Below are 21,393 nucleotides of genomic sequence, written 5' to 3'. Positions count from 1 at the left end.
TAATCATAAAAAATTAGACTCCACGCACATACATACATATATATATAACATTATTTTCCATCATTTTTATATATTTTGAATTAAGGATAAATAATTCATTATTTGTCGAGTTTTTTTTTGCATTAATCATTAACATTAACATTATAATCAGCATAATTCAATTTTATATTATCGTTTTTATGATTTATAATTTATTTCATTATTTCATGTCATTTTTATATCTTTCATAACAAAAATTCCTTTTTCTTGAAACTTTTGTAATAACTCATGTAAGTAAACTATCAATAGTTGTTTTATAATAAGCATAATCCAATCCATTATACATTGAAATATAATAATAATTTAATATTAGTGATTTTAACCCTTTTAAGGAGTGTGTGACACATTATTGCAAGGATCAACCAAAATAATCTCCATGAGACAAATAAATTTTTATTAAAGATTGGCTTAATTATGATCATTTAAAGTTTTAAATATATATATAAACGTGAAAGGTAAAAATCTCATAATATATGGATTTTAGATTATTATTATTATTTCATTAATTTGAATTAAGAAAATTAATTTGGTTTTTAAGGTTGTTGTTGCAGTGCTCGGGGGACCAAGATTCTTAACCTTTCCGAGGAGGTGCGATTGAAAGCATTAGGGAGGAGAGGTGGAGTCGACCACAGCGCATTTTTTGGCCTCTCCAATGATTCCCGAGAGCAGTGGCAGTGAGGGGTCCACCGCCTAATCTATCACCTATAAATACCCAACAACCTAGCACCCTCTGAGACCGAGAAATCCTCTCCATTGTCGTCGCCCTAAGGGGCTTTCCTACTCTCTCCCTTCACTGCACACACCCTTACTCCAGATTCTAGATCCCTCCCCAGTCAAACCCTATGGCCCAAGAAACCCTAGATTTAGATTTGCCTTCCGGCGATCTCTCTACTCCCTCCGATCCCTCCTCCCTTTCTCGGAACTCTTCCTTCAGCCGCCTCAACGCTCAGGCGCCCGAGTTCGTCCCTCGGGCGCCGCCGCGTCCCGATCTCCCCCCGCCGCGACTTGCGATGGCCCCGGCTCACGGCGTGGTCCCTGTGTATCCCGGTCCCAGTTCGCCTTTTCATGTGCCGATTCAGAACCACCACCAACATCAGCAGCACCACCACCATCATGTGCAGTATCATCAGTATCATCAGTACTATGGCGGCGGATTTGGAGATCATCCGGAGGGGGTCGGGCAAGCTCATCAAGCTTCGGCCGATTCGGATCATGTGGCGGCGTCTAGGAACGGACTCTCCGAGGAAGTTACTCAGAAGATTCTCAATCAGGCAAGCTTCGAACGGTCTAATTACTGCTCGATTTATCCGTGTTATGATCATCGCACGGAATTTTGTTCATTCACTTTCTCTATAGTTAATAGTTGATGTGGTTGTTTTTCAAGCTCTCTGAGTGGAGCATTCTCGAATAATTTCAGCACTTGATATTGCACGGCCCTGTGATAAGTTTCCATCTTTTGTAGTTGGAATTACCTCGGAAGATTTCATGTCTTGTGTTTCATTCTCTATTTTTGGTTGTTTTCTCTTTTCTCCATAGAATCCGCGTGTTATGTCTTCCTTTTTCCTTTCAATTGAACTTTCTTCTAGGTCAACGATAATGGTTTATTTCCTCTCATTTCTAAAGAGCAGTTAAAGTGAAAATGTGAACCTTGCATTTCTAATAGGATTTGTTGTATGCTAATAGTCAAATTTCCCTCTATACGATTAGGCAACAAGTGTAAGGGTTAGATATTGAGGCATGAGCTAAGACAAAGCATCTCAATAGCTCCAGTAATACACGTGTTGTGGTTTGGATTTTGTGATGGGAGTAGAAGTAAAACACATCTTATTAGAAATCATGAGAAAGGTATGACTCCAAAATTTATGGGAATTGGAAAACCATGGAGAAATTTTAATGTGAAATTTCACATGAACAATAATGTGCAATTACAGTTCACGATATTGCTAGAAGAAATAGAAACATTGCTGCCACATCTTATTAGATTTTTACGGAATGCATTGTAGGTGAATATAGGCATCTACTGATAAAATATGTTTCTGTATTAGTTTACATGTCAAAATGCCAAATATTAATGCATTGGAAGACACACTACACGACAATTCTACCAAAATCATCATTGATAATGCCGGACAGATTTTTGTGGAAGGTTCCAGGTTCAAGTCCCATGGGGACTAATATTTACCTATAAAAAATAGATTTTTTCTTATAAAAAATAACAATAATTATGCCTCTTTCCACAGCAGGATGATAATCCTTAAGTTGGTGTTTTTGACATGAACCAAAGTTTGACCCATAGAAGAATGCATTTACTTCAACAAAGTTCAATGTATTATGATTTGTAACTTTCTTCCTAAACCCTGTCTTGTGATTCTTAATTTTGAATCTTGTGTGAAAACTCTTATGCACAAATCCTAATGTGAAACCTCTCCAAGAGTTTCACTGAAAAGATTCAAAGAGACTTCCTATGGGGCGGTGGCGCCTTAGAGAAAAAGATGCACTTGGTGAATTGGAGTGCGGTTTGTGCTGATATGAGACAGGGAGGCTTAGGTATTCGCAGTCTTGTGACCCTAAATAAAGCTTTTCTTGGGAAATGGAGCTGGAAATTTGCTATAGAGAGGAATTCTTTGTGGAAACAAGTCATCATAGACAAATATGGGGTAGAGGATGGAGGTTGGTGTTCGAGAGAAGTGAGGGGAGCCTATGGTGTGTGTGTGGAAAGCCATTAGAAAATATTGAGAAAACATTCGCTCTAGATCCTGCCTTATCGTAGGGAATGGGAGAAAGGTCAAATTTTGGAAGGATTTGTGGTGTGAGGACCAAGCTTTGAAAGATGCTTTCCCTAACTTATTCCGATTGGCGGTTAACAAGGATCAATGGGTGTGCGATGCTTGGGAGGAGGGTGGAGAGGTGGGAAGTTGGAATCCTTTGTTTTCAAGATACTTTAAAGATTGGGAAATGGAAGAGGTGGAGGGCTTGCTCCGGAAACTCCATCCTTTGGTTTTGCATGGTGATGTGGAGGATGTCTTGAGTTGGAAGAATAGCAAGAATGACTCCTTTTTTTGTTAGATCTCTCTATTGCTCCCTCACAAATACCTCTAGTGAACCTTTTCCTTGGAGCATTATTTGGAGATCTTGGGCTCCCATGAGGGTAAGCTTTTTTGCTTGGGAAGCGTCTTGGAACAGAATCTTGATCATTAATCAACTTAAAAGAAGGGGTTGGAATATGCCAAATAGGTGTTACTTGTGTAAAGTGGAAGAGGAAACCAGTGACCACTTGATCCTTTTTTGTAAGAAGGCTACAATGCTATGGAGCTTGCTTTTCTCTCTTTTTGATGTGCAGTGGGTCCTGCATTCCTCAATCAAAAGGAATTTGATAGCTTGACATGGTGCTTTTGTGAGTAAGAGAAAGGAAAAGGCTTGGAGGGCTCCCCCTTTTGTTTAATGTGGACCTTATGGAAGGAAAGAAATGAAAGAGTGTTCAATGACACTGAACGTTCCCACCAAGCTTTAAAACTTTTTTTTTTTGTACACTTTTGTGAATGGGGGTAGGGTGTATTTAGAGGATCATTCTTTGTCCTTGATTGATTTTATAGAGTGACTTTTGTTTAAATAGGAGAAAGGTTTTCTTCTTTCTTTTTGCCTAGCTTCTTGGGCGTTACTTGTATACTTCATGTGTACTCTTTTCGCCTTTTCTAGGCTTTTCTAATACAATCTCTTATTTGCCTATAAAAAATAATAATAATAAAAGCAACAAATGTATAGTTGATAGTTGATACCTGATGTCTTTAGATTTATGACATTTTTTGACACGTCCTCTTCATTGTTATGTGTTTCATTTGCTTTTTCACCGACTATTTCCATGCATAAAAATTATCGGCCTTTTCAGGTTGTGCTCGAGAGAAACTTTTATCTATGACTCTTAATTTATTCAACAAAAAAAGAACAAAAATGGGCTTCTCGTGTGCATAATTTAATGTTTTTGGAGACAAACAAAATCTGACTAAATGTGCTAAACAAAAAAAGGTGGCTCACCCTAAGCTTTTTTGTTCATATTTGTAACCATTTTTAGGCGTGAATTTCCAACAATATCTAGAGCAGGTGGGGGCTTTTCCCGTTTCTAATTAGAATTATGGAGTGCTTGTGCTTGGGGGAAGGATTTCTCATCCTTTTTTGTGCTTAATCCATGATAAAAGGGGAACAGAAGAAAGGTGGTTTGAGGGGGAGGAAGAAACTCATCCTGCGTACACAATGAATGTACAATATGCAACAAAAAAACTAGAAAACTGAAACTCCCTATCAAAAGACAGCATTGCTTAACCTAGCTATCTTCAATTTAGACTATTGGTTCTCAATTCAATTTTAAAGTTTGGAGTTGAAAATGTTCTTGATTTTGGTAGCACTTATTCTGGCTGTGATGTTTGTATTTTCCTACATGTGCTGTGTTCTCTCAACTTATGTATTGTATCTTTTCCTATTTCTTCCATGATTAAGTATTTACAAAATGGAATGACTTTTAGGTGGAGTATTATTTCAGTGATGTGAACTTGGCGACGACAGAGCATCTTATGAGGTTCATCAACAAAGATCCTGAAGGATATGGTATGCTTTTGCTATTTTTATACAAAACTATTACATCTGCATCATAGAATAATTTGTACCATAGGCCCCCTTAATTTTATGTCTGATGCATATTCACATATAATTTCTTGTGGTGTGCTCTGTACAATTTTCATTTTGGTAGGCAAGAACTAATATAGCAAAGAATGCCAAAGGAGGGGCATTGGCTACAAATATGGGAAATGTACAGATGACAACTGAAAAGGAGGAATACAGGGGTATCTTTTAGACGTTTTTTGCCCTTGATTCTATTCTGGGGAATTTAAACTGAACATCTAGGAGGTGTTTAAGTTGCATTTGAGCGTGGAACTTCACTATTTAGAGTGAGCTCAAAACAAAAATGAAGTTAATGCACATTGTCTTCTCAACAAAAATCATGACACGATTGTGATGTTGCCAATTTTTTTAAACTTCTAAACAATGATCCATGAACAATATGTTGTGAATAACAAAATGAACTTGTTCCAAGTATTGTGTAAAATACAGTAGAGTGGTTTTATTCTGAATAAGCAAACATGGTATGCCACTCAAAAGGGAGTTCTGTTTATATGTTGTCTTTTGGTAGTTGTTTGGAAAGTTGGTTTTCTCTTTCTATTAATAGACGAGTATTATATTCTATTGTAACACTATTTTCCCCCATTATTTTATAGTGCCAATATCCGTTGTTGCATCTTTTAAGAAGATTAAAGCCCTCGTAAGTAGTCATTCCCAGCTTGCTACAGTTCTTCGGAACTCAACAAAGCTGGTAAGTTCCTTCCTACGCTTATTTGAAAACTAAAGCTTCATATATTTCCATTTCCTTAATGATATCTTCTTGTTTCCCATTTTGCAATCATTTTATTAATATTTGACACCACATCTTGTAGGTGGTTAGTGAAGATGGAAAGAAAGTTAGACGCCTTCATCCCCTGACCGAGTCAGACATGGAAGAGTTGCAGGTAGGATTTCTTCATTTTTTTTTTATTTGCTTTCCTTCTACCTTTGTTGCGGTGCAGATTCAAAGAATGCATGCCTTGCCTACAATGTCTCTTTGCTTCTTTAACTGATACCATATACTGGATAAACTTGTTTGTATGCTTAACTATGCACAGTAAAGATATCCTCGTGCTTCCCCATACCTGTAGGGTTCATAGTAGATTTATTTATTTATTTTTATTTTTTTTGGATTTTGGTGTAAGAGAGGGGTGGGGCAGAAGGGGATTTGATTTTGGTTGCGTGGTTGGGTGCTGGGGTTTTAAATAAACTTTTGAAGTATCCTAGCAACTTTCATTTTTGTTCTCTTCCATTTTTACCTCATATTTTTAATACTTACCTTGGTATCTTCAGTCTCGCATAGTTGTTGCTGAAAATCTACCCGAGGACCATTGCCACCAAAACCTCATGAAGATTTTCTCTGCTGTTGGGAGGTATAATTTTTTATTTCTTATTTATTTACTTTGTACATTTTCTATGGAGAATGTCTATTAGATTCTTGGATATTTTAATCATGTTGTATGGCTCTTTGTTAGTGTGAAGACAATTCGTACCTGTCAGCCTCAAACTTCCAATGGAGGGGCCTCTTCAGCTGCTAGATCCTCTAAAACAGACAACATGCTTTTCAGCAACAAGGTATGTTTTCATCTGTTTAGTGGGTTATGGTTGGCAGCTCTTATGCCGTTAAACAGATTTGGGTTTACCAGTTTAATTATGCCTTTTCAGTAACAATACAGCAAGTTAGTTTAAATGTTTGAAACGACATTGGGTTATTATGGTCTTTAAATTTTTGCATTTCCATTTGGTGGTAGAAGGGTAGAATGGATTGAAACAGGAGCTTTTTTTTCCATAGAAGATTTTTCTTTTTTGCAAAGGAAAAAAAAAAAAAAAAGGGGAAACAGGAAATTGTATCATAAAAGACTCTATGAGGAGTTGGGAAACCATATCCTTCTGTGTTATTTGGCGTTTTGACATCTATGGGTTCTAGTATTCACCCTGTTATGTGCTTCTTGGGTTTCCTCTCACCCTATTTAATGTGCCTTGTTGTCATGGTGTGGTGGTTGTTTCTTTATGATAGACACAGAAAATTAGTTTAAGTGTTGATGTCTGTCCATCTAAGAGTTGAACTAGTCTTTCTTCGAAGTCCTTTCGTTCTTCGTTCTTCTGTAGGTGACATTTTGGAACCTAACAGAAAAGGGGGCAACCCTAGTACATTGGGAGCATACATTGACTAAAAGAGCAAGCAAGGGGAAAAAAACAGTACTGAAAAAAGCTATATGGGCTAAACTTGATCTAATCCCTCAAATGAAATCCATTAAAGGAAGTCAGCACCAAGGATCTTAGCCCATTAAAAAAGGGTTTTGAGGAAATAGTTCTTGAACACTTGGTTTGAATATCTCTCTTCCCTAAAAATTCTATCGTGGCACTCATTTGATATACACTAAAACAAGCAAAAGAAGGCCAAATTCTGCTTCTTCTTTGCCCTTTTTTGCATTCTTGTCCAGTTCCAACCTAAGATTAGCAATTTGATAGACTTAGGAAAAATCCACTGCAAGCCAAATAAAGCTAGAACAAGGAATATGACATGTCTACTCTTCCTTGACCTTATGTGGACTGCACCAATTAACCAATATGTCCAACTCCTTGTCATAAGCTGATCAACCATCAAAATCTTCTCTTCAAACCAGCTTCAAATGCATAGAAACAAGTCCTTAAAGGAGCCCACCATTTCAGATTTGTTGAGCTGGAAACTTTTCTGAAAGGAATAATAATAATAAGACTTGACAGAAAAAACTCTCATTCTTCACCTCCCTCAATATCATTAATCTATCCCGCCCTAAACCCTGGATAGTCTCTTGCACTTTCCCATCTCCTAATCATGACAGTCCCTACTGGAAGAAGGGTTCCTCCACAAAAGAGAGAAGAACGTTCAAAGAACTGTTTTTCTGTGCATGTTTTGGTGCATTTGATGGGAGAGGTATGCAAGATTCCTTGAAGGGGTAGAACATTCTATGGTGAAGCTAAAAAATATCTCCCTCAAGTCCCTAGTTGGTTTGGGAATGCTATTGGTAAAAGGAGTGCTTGTGTCATTGATTTTGTGGACCGTATTTTATAGTTGCATTATTAGTAGTTGTTTTTTTTCCTTTTTTGTTTCTTGTTCTTCCTTTTCTTTCTCCCTTTTGTGGGGAAGAAAAGAAGGGAAATTTGGAAAACTGCTCTATTATGCATATTTTGGTGTATTTGGAAGGAGAGATATTGAAGATTCTTTGAAAGGGTAGAACTCTTTGTGGTGGAGCTCAATGATGTCTTCCTAAGTCCAAGTTCATGTGGTTTGGAGATGCTCTTTGAGGAAATAAGTGCTTCTGTGGAAATGAGTGCCTCTATTCTTGATTTTGTAGATAAAGGTGGGTTGGTACAAGTGTTCTTTAGTTGTGTGGTAGTCAGTATGTTTTCCTTTTTCTCCTTTTCCTTTTCTGGCCAGCCTTGTTTATTTGATCCTCTGTATATGGCCTATGTAATGAGTTCCCCTCTCATGGCATTCTAATATACATTCTCAGTACCTATTAATAAAGGAATACAAGTACATAGAAAGACGAAGTATTCTAAAAAGAAAGCAAGAATACAAAGGAAAAAGGTAATGATAAAAACTGAAGCAAGAGAGAGACGAGAGAACAATGTTCTTTGTCAAGGGCAGAATCTCTCAACCCAGGAGAAAGTCTTTTGTTGTTTTCATAGAAGAAATTAGAGCTACCTGAATATCCAGAGTTGTAAAGTACATGGAAATGTAACATAACCATGACAGCAAGGAAGGTTCACTAGTTCTAGTTTGTTTTGTTGCCACCTGGCACACCTTTGAGTATGGTTTACTCATGGCTGGATTGCTGTTTGGGTTTCCTCTTGATGAACCAGACATCAAAAGTCAGTTTGATTAGCAGCTCATGGTCCATTGATTTAAATTTTACCTTTCCTTTTTTTTTTTCCTCTTCTGTTTTGTCGTGAAGGGTTTATCTGCCCTGCCTTTGTTATTCAAATATTTATTTTAGATTTCTTTACCAGATTACAATATGCTTGTATTTATATATGAATAAAGCTTTATTTCATGTGTAGTTGCATGCATTCGTGGAGTACGAATCCATTGAGCTGGCTGAGAAAGCAGTAAGTACTCCTGTTTTCCATGGTTTAGAAGTGTTTAATACAATGGTCATCTGAAAAAGTGAAAATGTGCATTTAATTTTGCAGGTTGTGGAGCTAAATGATGAGGGGAATTGGAGGAGTGGTCTTAGAGTTCGCTTAATGCATAGACGAGTGGTATAATCAATGCTCTTCTTCATTTTTGTTTGTATTTCACTTGAGCAACCTTTTCATTAGTCAAGCAATTCAAGAATCTTTGAAGCAAAAAAAGGAGTTGGGAGGGTGTTTTGCCACCACTTAATACTCTTACTTAATGATTTAGGTTGACTTCAAGTTAATTTATTCTTAAGTTGTTGACTTAAAACTTATCAATTGATTTTTACTCTAAGTATTAAGGTTGTTTAGTAAAGTCCAATTTTTTTTCTAAATCATCAAATTAATATATTTACTCATTAATTTTAACTAATATTTGTCCTTATTAATTTTGACTAATATTTACCTTCATTAATCTTAAGCAATAAATTTGTTTGTTAAATATTCATATTAAAAGTATTGTAGGCACATAGAATAACTATAAAATATTTTCTATAAAAAATGAGTAAGATGAAGTCTCATATGGAGTCGTGGATGTAAAAGAAACTCTCACTAGATGTAGGCAAAATGGGGCAAAAAAGACTTGGGATATAGAATTAGTTAATTATTTTGATTTAATATTTAAATTTATTTTTAACTTTACCAGACATACTTAATATGCTCAACGACTTATGTTAAGTTTTAAGTCGTATTAAGTCATTAAGTTAATTTACCAAGAACCCTCTTGTTGTTTATCTTTTTAGTACATTTGAATACGAACCCAAGATATTTGCTTACTGCTTAGCGTCTGGTTCTTTAGAAAACAGTTCAACCATTCATGATGAGCATTAATAAATTGAGAATAGGGGGAAAAGGTTTGCTACTTAATGTAATGATGATGACAAAATAAGATTGATGCTTTGAGTTAATTTTGTGTGTTACACAAAGTGTATATATTTGTTATTTCATATATAATCGGGCTGGTCTGGATATCATGAAACCTACTTGTTGATTTTGTGACACTTTCTTTACCTTCTAAACTCTCTCTCCATATGTGCAAACACATGCCTCCTCCTACATTGATGATATATAGTTTTATCTTAACAAGCTAGATATATTGAGTTCTATTGAATCAAATTTTGATAGTCTTTATAAAGTTTCATCTCTTCAAAATTATCCTATTTCATCTATCCTAGATCTTTCTTTCCCTCTTACTTGGAACCTTAGCTTTTGACGAAACCCCACCAATTCAAAGATGGAGGATTTTGAAAGACTTATGTCTATTCTATCTATTCTCATTAGTGTTAGCTTAACATTGTCATCCCTAGATGTGAGAACTTGGTCATCATAACCCTTCGACTCATTTTTGGTCAAATCTTTTTTCCTATTGCCTTCATGGAATCATTGGAAATCAAAAGCCCCATCAAAGGCTATGGCATTTGGTTGTGTTGAGAGAGAGAGAGAGAAAGGAGAAAAACCTTATTCACATTCATTGTATTCTCTACTTACAATTGAGAGATATATATATACAAGGCTAGGAGTCCTAACTACCATACATGTGACCTATATTAACAAGGAAAGATAGTATACTATACATACATTATATTCAACACTCCCCCTCAAGCTGGAGCATATACGTCATATGCACCAAGCTTGTTACAAATATATTTAATCCTAGGACCTCTGAGAGATTTAGTGAAGATGTCTGCTAGTTGATCATTTGAATTGACAAAACTTGTAGCAACACATCCTGATGCGATCTTCTCTCTAATGAAATGACAGTCAACTTCAATATGCTTGGTCCTTTCATGAAAGACTGGATTGGATGCAATATGTAATGCGGCCTGGTTATCACAGATGAGTTTCATCTGTTCATCCTTTCCAAATCTCAACTCCTGAAGAAGATGTCTCAACCATATGAGTTCACATGTTGCCAAAGCCATAGCTCGATACTCGGCTTCAGCGCTAGATCTGGCCACTACATCTTGTTTCTTACTCTTTCAAGATATTAGATTACCTCCAATAAAAACACAGTACCCTGAAGTGGAACGTCTATCTGTGGGTGAGCCAGCCCAATCTGCATCTGTGTAACCAACAACTTGAGTATGACTTCTGTTCTCGTACAATACACCTTGGCCTGGTGTACTTTTGATATATCGAAGAATACGGATTACGGCATCCCAATGGCTATCACATGGTGACTGTAGGAATTGACTAACAACACTCACAGGAAAAGAAATGTCTGGACGAGTAATGGTGAGATAGTTCAATTTACCTACGAGCCGTCGATATCTCCCGGGGTCTCCTAAAGGCTCCCCCTGTCCTGGTACAAGTTTGACATTCGGATCCATAGGTGTGTCTACCGGTTTACAGTCTAACATACCGGTTTCTTCCAGGATGTCTAAAGCATACTTCCTTTGGGAAAGGACCACACCAGAACTGGATTGAGCTATCTCAATTCCCAAGAAATACTTGAGTTTCCCCAAGTCTTTGGTCTGAAAGTGGGTAAAAAGATGTTGCTTTAGTTTCTGAATACCATCCTGATCACTGCCTGTAATGACGATGTCGTCCACATAAACAACCAGATAAATACACTGCCCCAAGGAGTTATGATGATAAAAAACTGAATGGTCTGCTGTACTGCGAAGCATGCCAAACTCTTGAACAATAGAACTAAAACGGCTAAACCATGCTCGAGGAGATTGTTTTAAGCCATATAGAGAACGGCGTAACCTGCACACTAAACCAGACTCCCCCTGAGCAACAAAACCAGGAGGTTGCTCCATATAAACTTCCTCAGCAAGATCACCATGAAGGAAGGCATTTTTAATATCCAACTGATAAAGAGGCCAAGAACACATAGCAGCCATGGACAGAAGCAAGCGGACAGAAGCAATCTTGGCAACAGGGGAGAATGTGTCACCATAATCAGAACCATAAACTTGAGTATAGCCTTTAGCAACTAAGCGGGCCTTAAAGCGATCAACCTGACCATCAGGACCAACCTTAACTGCATAGACCCAACGACAACCAACTGTAGATTTACCAGAGGGTAAAACAACAAGATCCCAAGTGCCATTAGAGTGCAGAGCAGCCATTTCATCCACCATTGCCTGTCGCCAGCCTGGATGGGAAAGAGCTTCATGGGTGCTCTTTGGAAGAGAAACAGAGGATATAGCAGAAACAAAAGCAGAATAGGGTGAAGATAATCGATGATAACTCAAAAAATTGTAAATAGGATGAGGATTACGAGTAGAGCAAGTACCTTTCCGAACAGCAATGGGTAAGTCATTAGGAGAAGGCAGAGCCGGGGCAGGTGAAGCCGAAGGGATAGGAAGTGAGTCAGCAGGTGCCTCAGGAAAAGGGAGAGGAGCAACGACACGAGGGCGACGATGATAAACCTGAAGTGGTCGAGGGGGCATAGCATCAGGTGGGGAGACAATGGGAATGGGCAAGACTTCAGAAACAGGATGAGACTCAGAAGTGGTGGAAAAGAATGGTGAGTCCTCAAAGAAGGTGACATCAGCGGAGATAAAGTACCGATGAGTCTCAAGGGAATAACAACGATAACCCTTCTGAAGTCTGGAATATCCCAAGAAGAGGCACTTCATGGCTTTGGCGGAAAGCTTGTCCTGTCCAGGAGTGAGAATATGAACAAAGCAAGTACAACCAAAGACACGAGGAGGAAGGAAATAAAGTGGTTGGTCAGGGAAAAGAAGGGAGTGAGGAATCTGATCGTGTAAGACAGAGGAGGGCATACGATTAATCAAATAACAAGCGGTAAGAACAGCGTCCCCCCAAAAACGAAAAGGAACATGATTATGGAGGAGGAGAGTACGAGCTGTCTCAACAAGATGTCGATTCTTGCGTTCAGCTACCCCATTTTGTTGAGGAGTATGAGCACAAGAAGACTGATGAAGAATCCCATGATGAGACATAAACGAAGTAAATTGGGCTGAAAAATATTCCCTGGCATTGTCACTGCGTAACACACGAATAGAAATATTGAACTGGGTTTGGATTTCAGTATAAAATTTCTGGAAAATAGAGAATAACTCAGCTCGATTTTTCATTGAGAATAACCAAGTACATCGAGAATAGTCATCAATGAAAGTGACAAAATACTGAAATCCTAAAGTAGACGCAGTCCGACAAGGACCCCAAACATCAGTGTGGACAAGCTCAAAAGGAGACTTTGCCCGATTATTCAAACGCTTTGGGAACGAGACACGAGTATGTTTCCCAAGCTGACATGACTCACACGGAAGCGACGACAAAGTGGAAAAACGAGGAACCATCTTCTGGAACTTGGAGAGACTAGGGTGGCCCAGACGATTGTGAATGAGGAGAGGAGCATCAGTGGAAATGCAAACTGCAGGAGATGAATCTGAGGTGAGGTGATAGAGGCCTTGAGACTCACGTCCTATGCCAATCGTCTTCCCCGTACTCCGGTCCTGCAAGGTCACAAATTTATCAGAAAAGGTAATAGAGCAATTAAGAGTACGAGTGATTTTGCTGATGGAAATAAGATTAAAAGGACATTCAGGAGTATAAAGGACAGAAGTGAGAGGTAGAGAAGGCAAAGGAAGGGCCAAACCAATACCTTTAGCCACAGTTTGAGAACCATTAGCTAAGGTAACAGTAGGTAAATCAGAGGTAGTAGTAATAGAGGAGAAAAGATCCTTATTACCAGATAGGTGATCAGATGCTCCAGAATCTAGAATCCAGGGTCCAAGAGAAGATGTGTGGGTAAGGCAGGCAGAGGCATTACCAGGCTGGGCAACAGAGGCAATAGAAGCCTGAGATGTCTGAGATGCGGAGGAGCTCGGAGGCTGAGGCAGCGGAGAATCAGAGGACTGGGCCATATGGGCAGTGCGAGGAGGTCTTCCATGTAACTGATAGCAACGATCGCGAGTGTGGCCAAGTTTATTGCAATAGGTGCAATGAGGACGTTGACCTCTACCTCGGGTACCACTGCGTCCTCCTCGAGAGGTAGTTTGAGAAACTAACACAGAAGAATCTAAAGCGCTATCAGATGGCAAAGTCTGAGTGGACGAGATACGGAGGAGGCGAGCAAACACATCATCCAAGGACGGAACTGATGAACTACCAAGAATCTGATCACGAATAGGCTCAAGATCCGGACGGAGGCCGATAAGAGTAAGGACCATGAAGAACTTGTCAAGCTGTGTTTGTTGAGCCCCAACATCAGGAGTAAGAGGCATCACAGTCAAGAACTGCTCCTTAAGAGAGGCAATCTGGCCAATATAAGTAGATAGATCCAAGTCCTGTTGGCTGAGATGGACAATAGCAGAAGCCACCTTATAAAGACGCTGGATATCATTCGTGTATAATCCTTTGGCCTGAGTCCAAAATTTAAAACAAGTTTTATAGGCCTGAAGATGAAGAAGAATTCGGGGATCAACCGATTGCCATAATACACTACACAACTGTGCATCTATCTTCCTCCACTGTACGCGGTCGACCTCAGGGATATCTGCCTCCTGTGTAATCAAGTGATCCTCATATCCTTGACCCATAAACCAAAGTTCAACAGAGGCAGACCAGGAAAGATAATTTTCACTCCCAACTAATTTCTCCGAAGTAATCATAGGAGATCCAGATATGACAGAGGAAAAAATGGAAGCTTTAGTAGCCATATCCACTTATCTGGAGAATGAAGTATGTTTGGATCGAAGAGAGCCCTAATACGGCTTCAGATTGCAGCGTGGCACCACCGAAAAAGGGAGACGGCCTCAGATCGCGGTGTGGCACCACCAGAAAGGGAGAAGAACACTTCCCAAGGCACGTGCAGGGATTGGAGTGGAGAAAAAGTGGTCGGAGCTTCGCCGGAAAGACTGTTTGGAGGGCCGACGGAGACAAAAATCCCCAAAAGAGGTACGTGCAGGGCTCGGATGGGAGAACCAGGGAGGTGGGAAGGCTGATCGGCGTCAGGCGAAGCTGGAGGAGGAGGCGCGTCGCCGGAAAAGCTCTCACGCGCCCCCACGCGCCGGCGCGTGAGATTCAACCGTCGGCCGGAAAAATGCGCGTGGCTGGCGCGTGGCCGGCGCGTGGCTGCTCTTTTGGTGCTGGTGCCTTCACAAAAGTTGGAGATCTCCTCCAGGCGCTCCTTCTGGTATGGTCGGTGTCGGAAAAATAGGTTGCCGGAAAATTTCGCCGGAAAGTTCGCCGGAAAATTTCGCCGGAAAATTTGCCAGCGGTGAGTGGTTTCTAACGACGATCCGACTGACCGGAAAGTATTGGGAGATGGGGAAGGTGACCGGAAAGAAACACGGTCACCGGAAGGTTTCCCGGAGTTGATGACACGGAAAATAGGAAAGAATTAGGTTTTCTTCCTTGGCTCTGATACCATGTTGAGAGAGAGAGAGAGAAAGGAGAAAAACCTTATTCACATTCATTGTAATCTCTACTTACAATTAAGAGATATATATATACAAGGCTAGGAGTCCTAACTACCATACATGTGACCTATATTAACAAGGAAAGATAGTATACTATACATACATTATATTCAACAGGTTGATTAGTGACTAACAAGATGGTTGATACTAATGACTTGCTTCGGGTGAGAAGACCTTTCAAATCCCTTAGGTCGGATTGTTGTACTTTGTGTATGGGTAGTAGAGAATCAATAGATCACCTTTTTTGGCAATGTCCCACTACTTTGGGGTTATGACATAAGTTATTTGGATTGGATTCCTCCTCGAAGTGCTAGTACATAGTCAACTTTTTGGGGTTTGGGGAAGCACTAATAGGAAAGTGGAGGACTTCCAAAACGATATGGGACATAGTTTCTTTAGCTTTCAAGGGCATTCCTCTCAACATTATTGAACTTGATTTGCTTTTAATATGTAGATCAAAAGGTTAAAATAGCAATGTTGAGATGTTTTGGTGTCTTTTGGAATTTCTTTCTTTTCCTTTCTTTTGATCAAGTTTTGTATTGAAGGAAGAATTTTTCATCTTTCTCTCATTTTGGTCGAACTCCTTCTCCTTCTTTTTCTTTTGGTTGGACTCCAGTGGGGGAGTATTATGATCATTCTAAGGCATTAAGGGAGGAAATTCAGGGAGAGAGTCCGCTGCGTATGATCACCGCAGATGGGGATACAGAGGATGCAACTACTGCCTGCTGGGATATGATAGAGGTAAATAGTGACAACAATAAGGAAAGGGGATTGGAGTGGAGGTCAGCTCAGTCTGAGCCTCAAGAAGTTAGGGGTTGGGAGGAGAATAGATGGGAGGAAAGCAGTCTGGCAAGATTCAACCATTTTCTAGGCTTCTTGACAGAGAGATTGGAAAAGGAGATTCTAGATTTCTTGGTCAAAATTAGAAAAAGACGGGAGAGAATTCATAATAAAGGTTTATTGGAGAAATCAAAATTTGAAAGGGAGCTAATGAAGCTCAAATTGTTGAGTTAGAATGTGCGGGGAGCAAATGACAGCTCCAAAAGAAAAATAATAAAGGCCTTCTTAAGAAAACAGAAGGTAGATTTATTGTGTATTCAAGAGACAAAATTTCAATCAATGATTGAGGGTGTGGTGAGGAGTTTAGGAACGAGGAGACTTTTAGATTGGAGGGCTTTGGATGCTTTTGGCTCTGCGGGAGGTATCTTGATCTGTTGGGACAAAAGATCTTTGGAAATTCTAGATTGGGAGGTGGGCCAACTTTCAATCTCTTGTAGATTCAGGAATGTGGAAGATGGTTTTGTCTGGGTGTTCACGGGAGTTTATGGTCCGTTCATCTAAAGAAGAAAGGGAATGCTTGTAGGAGGAGCTTGGGGCGATTAGAGGAATTTGGGAAGAACCCTGGTGTTTAGGGGGGGACTTCAATATCATTCTATTTTAAAGGGAAAGGAGCAGACAAGGGATGTTAACAATAGCGATGAGGAGATTTGCTCAGATAATTGATGAATTAGGGCTAGTTGATCTTCCTTTGCAAGGGGGATTGTTCACTTGGAGTGGGGGTCATAATAATCAATCTTGGGCTAGACTGGACAGATTTTTGGTGACTCCCAGTTGGCTTGATTAGTTTAGTGGAGTCCTCCAGAGCAAGTTGCCTAGGCCTATTTCTGATCACTTCCCTATTTTGTTAGAGGGTGGTAGTTTAAGAAGATGACCCTCCCTCATCAGATTTGAAAACATGTGGCTTAAAGTAAAGGGTTTTAAAGATCTCCTATGGAGTTGGTGGCAGGGGATGGTGGTTAGAGGTAGTGCCAGCTTTAGGTTGGCTGCAAAGTTGAAGGAGCTTAAACAAAATATGAAGTCTTGGAATAGGGATGTTTTTGGGAGGCTAGAATGCAATAAAATTTCAGCTCTTCAACAAGGGATTTTTGGGACCTGGTGGAAAGCGAGAGAAACCTGTCAGAGGAGGAAACATAATTAAAAAAGGAAGCAAAGGAAAATTACAAAAAGTGGGTGTTATTGGAAGAAGTTCATTGGAGACAATTTTCAAGGGAATTATGGTTAAGGGAAGGGGACAGAAATACGGGTTTTTTTTCCATCGTATGGCAAATGCCCATCGTAGAAATAATTCCCTGGACAAAATTAAGATAAATGGGGTGTGGCTGTCAGAGGAGCAAGATGTGAGGGAAGGGGTAGCTAACTATCGGGACTTTGTGAAGGAGGAAGTCATGGAAATGTTTAAGGAGCTCCATGATCAAAGCTCGTTTCTCAAGAGCCTCAATACCACGTTTCTAGTTCTAATACCAAAGAAAGGAGGGGTTGAGGACCTTAGGGATTTTAGACCTATAAGCCTGTTGGGGGTTGTATAAATTGATGGCTAAGGTGTTAGCTAATAGGCTCAAGAAAGTGATAGGAAAAGTGGTCTCCCCTGACCAGAATGCTTTTGTGATGGGTAGATAGATTTTGGATGCCTCCCTAATAGCAAACGAGGTGATTGATTCATGGCAGAAAAGAAAAGAGAAAGGGCTTATATGTAAATTGGATATCGAAAAAGCTTATGACAGCATTAACTGTCAGTTTTTAATGAATGTCATGCAAAAGATGGGGTTTGGGTCAAAGTGATTGGGATGGATGTGGAGATGCATCTCTACAACTAAATTTTCTGTTTTGGTTAATGGGGTGCTAGCAGGCTTCTTTTCGAGTACTAAGGGGCTTTGTCAACAAGGAAACCCTCTATCTCCTTACCTCTTTGTTATGGGAATGGAAGTGTTGGGTGCTCTCATTAGGACGGTTGTTGAAGGAGGCTTTCTCTCAGGGTGTAGAATCCGGGGAAGAAGAAGGACGAAATTGAATATTTCTCACCTATTTTTTTACTGATGATACAGTTGTTTTCTGTGAGGCAAAGAAAGAGCACCTAACTCACTTGAGCTGAACACTATTTTGGTTTGAAGCTGCGTCAGGATTAAGGATCAATTTGGCCAAAAGTGAAATCATTCCAGTTGGTGAGGTGGAAGAGGTTGATGTTTTGGCAGTGGAGTTAGGGTGTAGGGTGGGTTCTTTGCCTTCTTCTTTTCTGGGACTGCCTCTAGGGGCTCCTAACAAGGCTATCTCTATGTGGGATGGGGTGGAAGAGAGAGTGAGGAGGAGACTTGCGCTTTGGAAACGACAATATATTTCCAAAGGCGGGAAAATCACCCTCATAAAGAGTACGATGGCTAGTATGCCCATTTATCAAATGTCCCTCTTTCGAATGCCCAAGGTAGTAGCAAGAAGATTAGAAAAAATACAAAGAGACTTTCTTTGGGGAGGGGGAAACTTGGAGAGGAAAGCCCACTTAGTTAATTGGGAGGTGGTGTGTGCGGATAAGGAGAAGGGTGAGCTAGGCTTAAGGAAGCTAGCTCTTTTGAATAAGGCCTTGCTTGGCAAATGGGTATGGAGATTTGCATGTGACAAGGAAAATCTTTGGAAGAAGGTGATTTCGATGAAATATGGGCAAGAGGACCTTGGTTGGAGGACAAATAAGGCTAATGGGACATTTGGAAGGAGATTTTGAAGGAAATAGATTGGTGTTGGGAAAATATAGTGTTCACAGTTGGAAATGACAGTAAAATCAGATTCTGGACTGACTAGTGGTGCGGCCTTACAACGCTGTCCCAAAGTTTCCACGATTATTTGCCATGGCTACCCATAGGAACGCTACGGTGGAGGAAGTTTGGGACTAGAATTTTGGTCAGGGAGGATGGAATCTAAGATTCCTTAGAGCTTTTAATGATTGGGAGTTGGATTTGGTAGGAAATCTGCTTAATGTCTTGAGGGTTACAGGCTTACTTTGGAGGATGACTCAGTCTCTTGGAAGGGTGGAAGAAACGGGTAGTTTGGAGTTAAGGAAGCGTACAGCTTGTTGGTTAATCCCAATGACACCTCCTTCCCAAAGAATTGCATATGGGTGGATAGGGTTCCAACCAAAGTCGCTTTCTTTGCTTGGGAGGCTACGTGGGGGAAGGTTCTTACCTTAGATAGGCTCTAAAAAAAAGGGTGGCAGCTTCCTAATCATTGTTTTTTGTGTGGTTGTGAAGAAGAAACTGTAAATCATATTCTTATACACTGTATAGTGGTTAGAGTTCTTTTGGAAATTGTCCTAGTCTTGTTTGGTGTCCATTGGGTCTTCCCAGAAACTGTAAAGGAGGTGTTAATTAGCTGGAGGGGCCCTTTCGTGGGAAAAAAAAGGAAAAAGATTTGGAAATTCATACCGTTGTGCATTTTTTGGACGGTTTGGAAGGAGAGGAATATGTTAGCCTTTAGGGGGGGGTTCTTTAGCAATTCAGAAACTGAAAAATTCTTTATTTTGTAATTTATGGAGTTGGGCTAAACTGTTTATTGGAGATGAGTTGTTTTCTCTTTTAGGCTTTTTGGAGTGGTTAGCATCCAGTTAAGGGTTGGTGAGGTTTTTTGGTTTCTTAACTTGTTTTTGAGGGTTTAGCTACCTTGTATACCTCATGTATGCTATGTGGTTGTTTGCCTTTTGTTAATATATTCCTGGCTTATTTATCAAAAAAAAAAAAAAAAAAACTCTTTTAATGAAAATGTTTTTCTTTTGTTTTGATAGAGCAAGTCAAATGGTGTTGTTACTAGTTCTAGTTGATTCTTCCATTCATTAGTGAGGTATCAATTCTATTTGTCATTAATCAAATCTTGATTGAGTGAGTTTGATTTGGGTTTTTAACTAGTTTTTGATCGTTAGGTGTTTTTTGTTAGTTGCCCCTTATGGTGTAGCTTAGTAGTTGTTCCCTCTGTCAGTGAACCAGGGGTCCTGAGTTTGAGCCTCCCTAGTAATCAAGTAGGATATAGTAGAAGGATGGGCCCATGTCACTGGGGTTTAGTAAAGGGAAAAATGTTATTTATTAATTTTTTATTTTAGTTTCCTGTGATGGGAAAGTTGATTAATACATATTTTATTATTCCACTTGCAGGCAAAATCTGCTCAAGCACGAAGTAGAAAGGGGCATGAAGGTGAAGCGATTTGTGAGGAAGATGATGCTTGTACATCTGAGCAGCTACCAAATGACAAACAGCCAGAAGATCCTGATGTCCATTCTCACGAGCACGCTGTGAGTGCTAAAAAACTTTTGGTCCACATGAATATCTTACTATGCCAAAGTATTTTCAATAATTATTATGACTCAAAGCTAAACAAGAAAATATAGGTTTTCCCAAGCTTCCAATTGAATTATTCCGACTCCTTTTTAAACATTTTATTTTTTGTCAAAAACACATTAAAGTGGTGTATCATGTTGAATGGGAGAGAGCTTCAAACTATAACCAGCATGTTTGGTTAAAAGCTGTGTAATATTTAATCACAAATTCTTGTGGGCGTTGACTTGGTCCTCCATCCAACAACATTCCTTGATTGAGAGAAATGCTGAGCAATACATTTGAGAGGGCTCTGATCTTTGTTGTTTTGCAGGGGGAGGAGCATATCAATGACAAGGAGGGTGCACAAAGGAAAGGGCGTAGTCGTGGGCGGGGCAAGGGTCGTGGACGGGGTCAATATCATCATCATGGTAACCGTGGAAATCATGTAGGGACTCCTCCAAATAGTTCAATCAATCACGAACAGCCAGCTGTAGCAAAGCCACCTCCTGGGCCACGCATGCCAGATGGTACGAGAGGATTTTCTATGGGCCGGGGGAAGCCAGTGGCTGTTAATATTGCATGATGGCTTCTCACTCTACAGATCGGTGCATGGAGGTTTATGTTGGTTGGGGCAGGGAACCGTGTCTTCTTATATGCAGTGTTTGATGGCAGGGTTTTATAAGGGGCTATCAATCCATTGTAGTTGGTACAGGTGTTGATCTAGCAGTTTGGGTTGAGTGCTTTTTTTACGTTTTTTATTTTTGAGTGTTCTAATTTCAGGTAAGGAGAATGCGCGAGACAATTGTGCTTTTTGGTAATTTTCTTTTGGGGGGTTTTATGAATGTAGAAAGCAAAAACTGAACTCGGGGGAATGAACTTATACCTATAGTCTATAGATATAACGAGTGAAAAAAAAAAAAGGAAAAAAAATGAAGCAATAGAACTGTTGTTATACATCCTTCTGTGCCTGCATTTTGAGATCCTAAACCGTCTGAATTCAAAAGGAGCA

At 39.7% G+C, this 21,393-nt stretch overlaps 1 protein-coding gene across 1 annotated transcript; it reads left to right on the top strand.

The window, feature by feature from the left end:
- The first annotated feature begins 588 nt into the window (after positions 1–588).
- On the top strand, positions 589–21,340 carry LOC100259405 (la-related protein 6B). The gene is made up of 10 exons (XM_002275914.5): positions 589–1,310; positions 4,557–4,638; positions 5,307–5,401; positions 5,523–5,594; positions 5,983–6,062; positions 6,165–6,264; positions 8,737–8,784; positions 8,869–8,937; positions 20,222–20,359; positions 20,716–21,340. Exons 1-10 carry the CDS (start codon positions 882–884, stop codon positions 20,965–20,967), a joined length of 1,365 nt encoding a protein of 454 aa, XP_002275950.3. The 5' UTR covers positions 589–881; the 3' UTR covers positions 20,968–21,340.
- The last annotated feature ends 53 nt before the right edge of the window (positions 21,341–21,393 follow it).

The sequence above is a fragment of the Vitis vinifera genome, chromosome 5, assembly GCF_030704535.1.
Source record: "Vitis vinifera cultivar Pinot Noir 40024 chromosome 5, ASM3070453v1".
Lineage (NCBI taxonomy): Eukaryota > Viridiplantae > Streptophyta > Magnoliopsida > Vitales > Vitaceae > Vitis > Vitis vinifera.
This window is presented reverse-complemented; position numbering and strand designations above follow the sequence as displayed.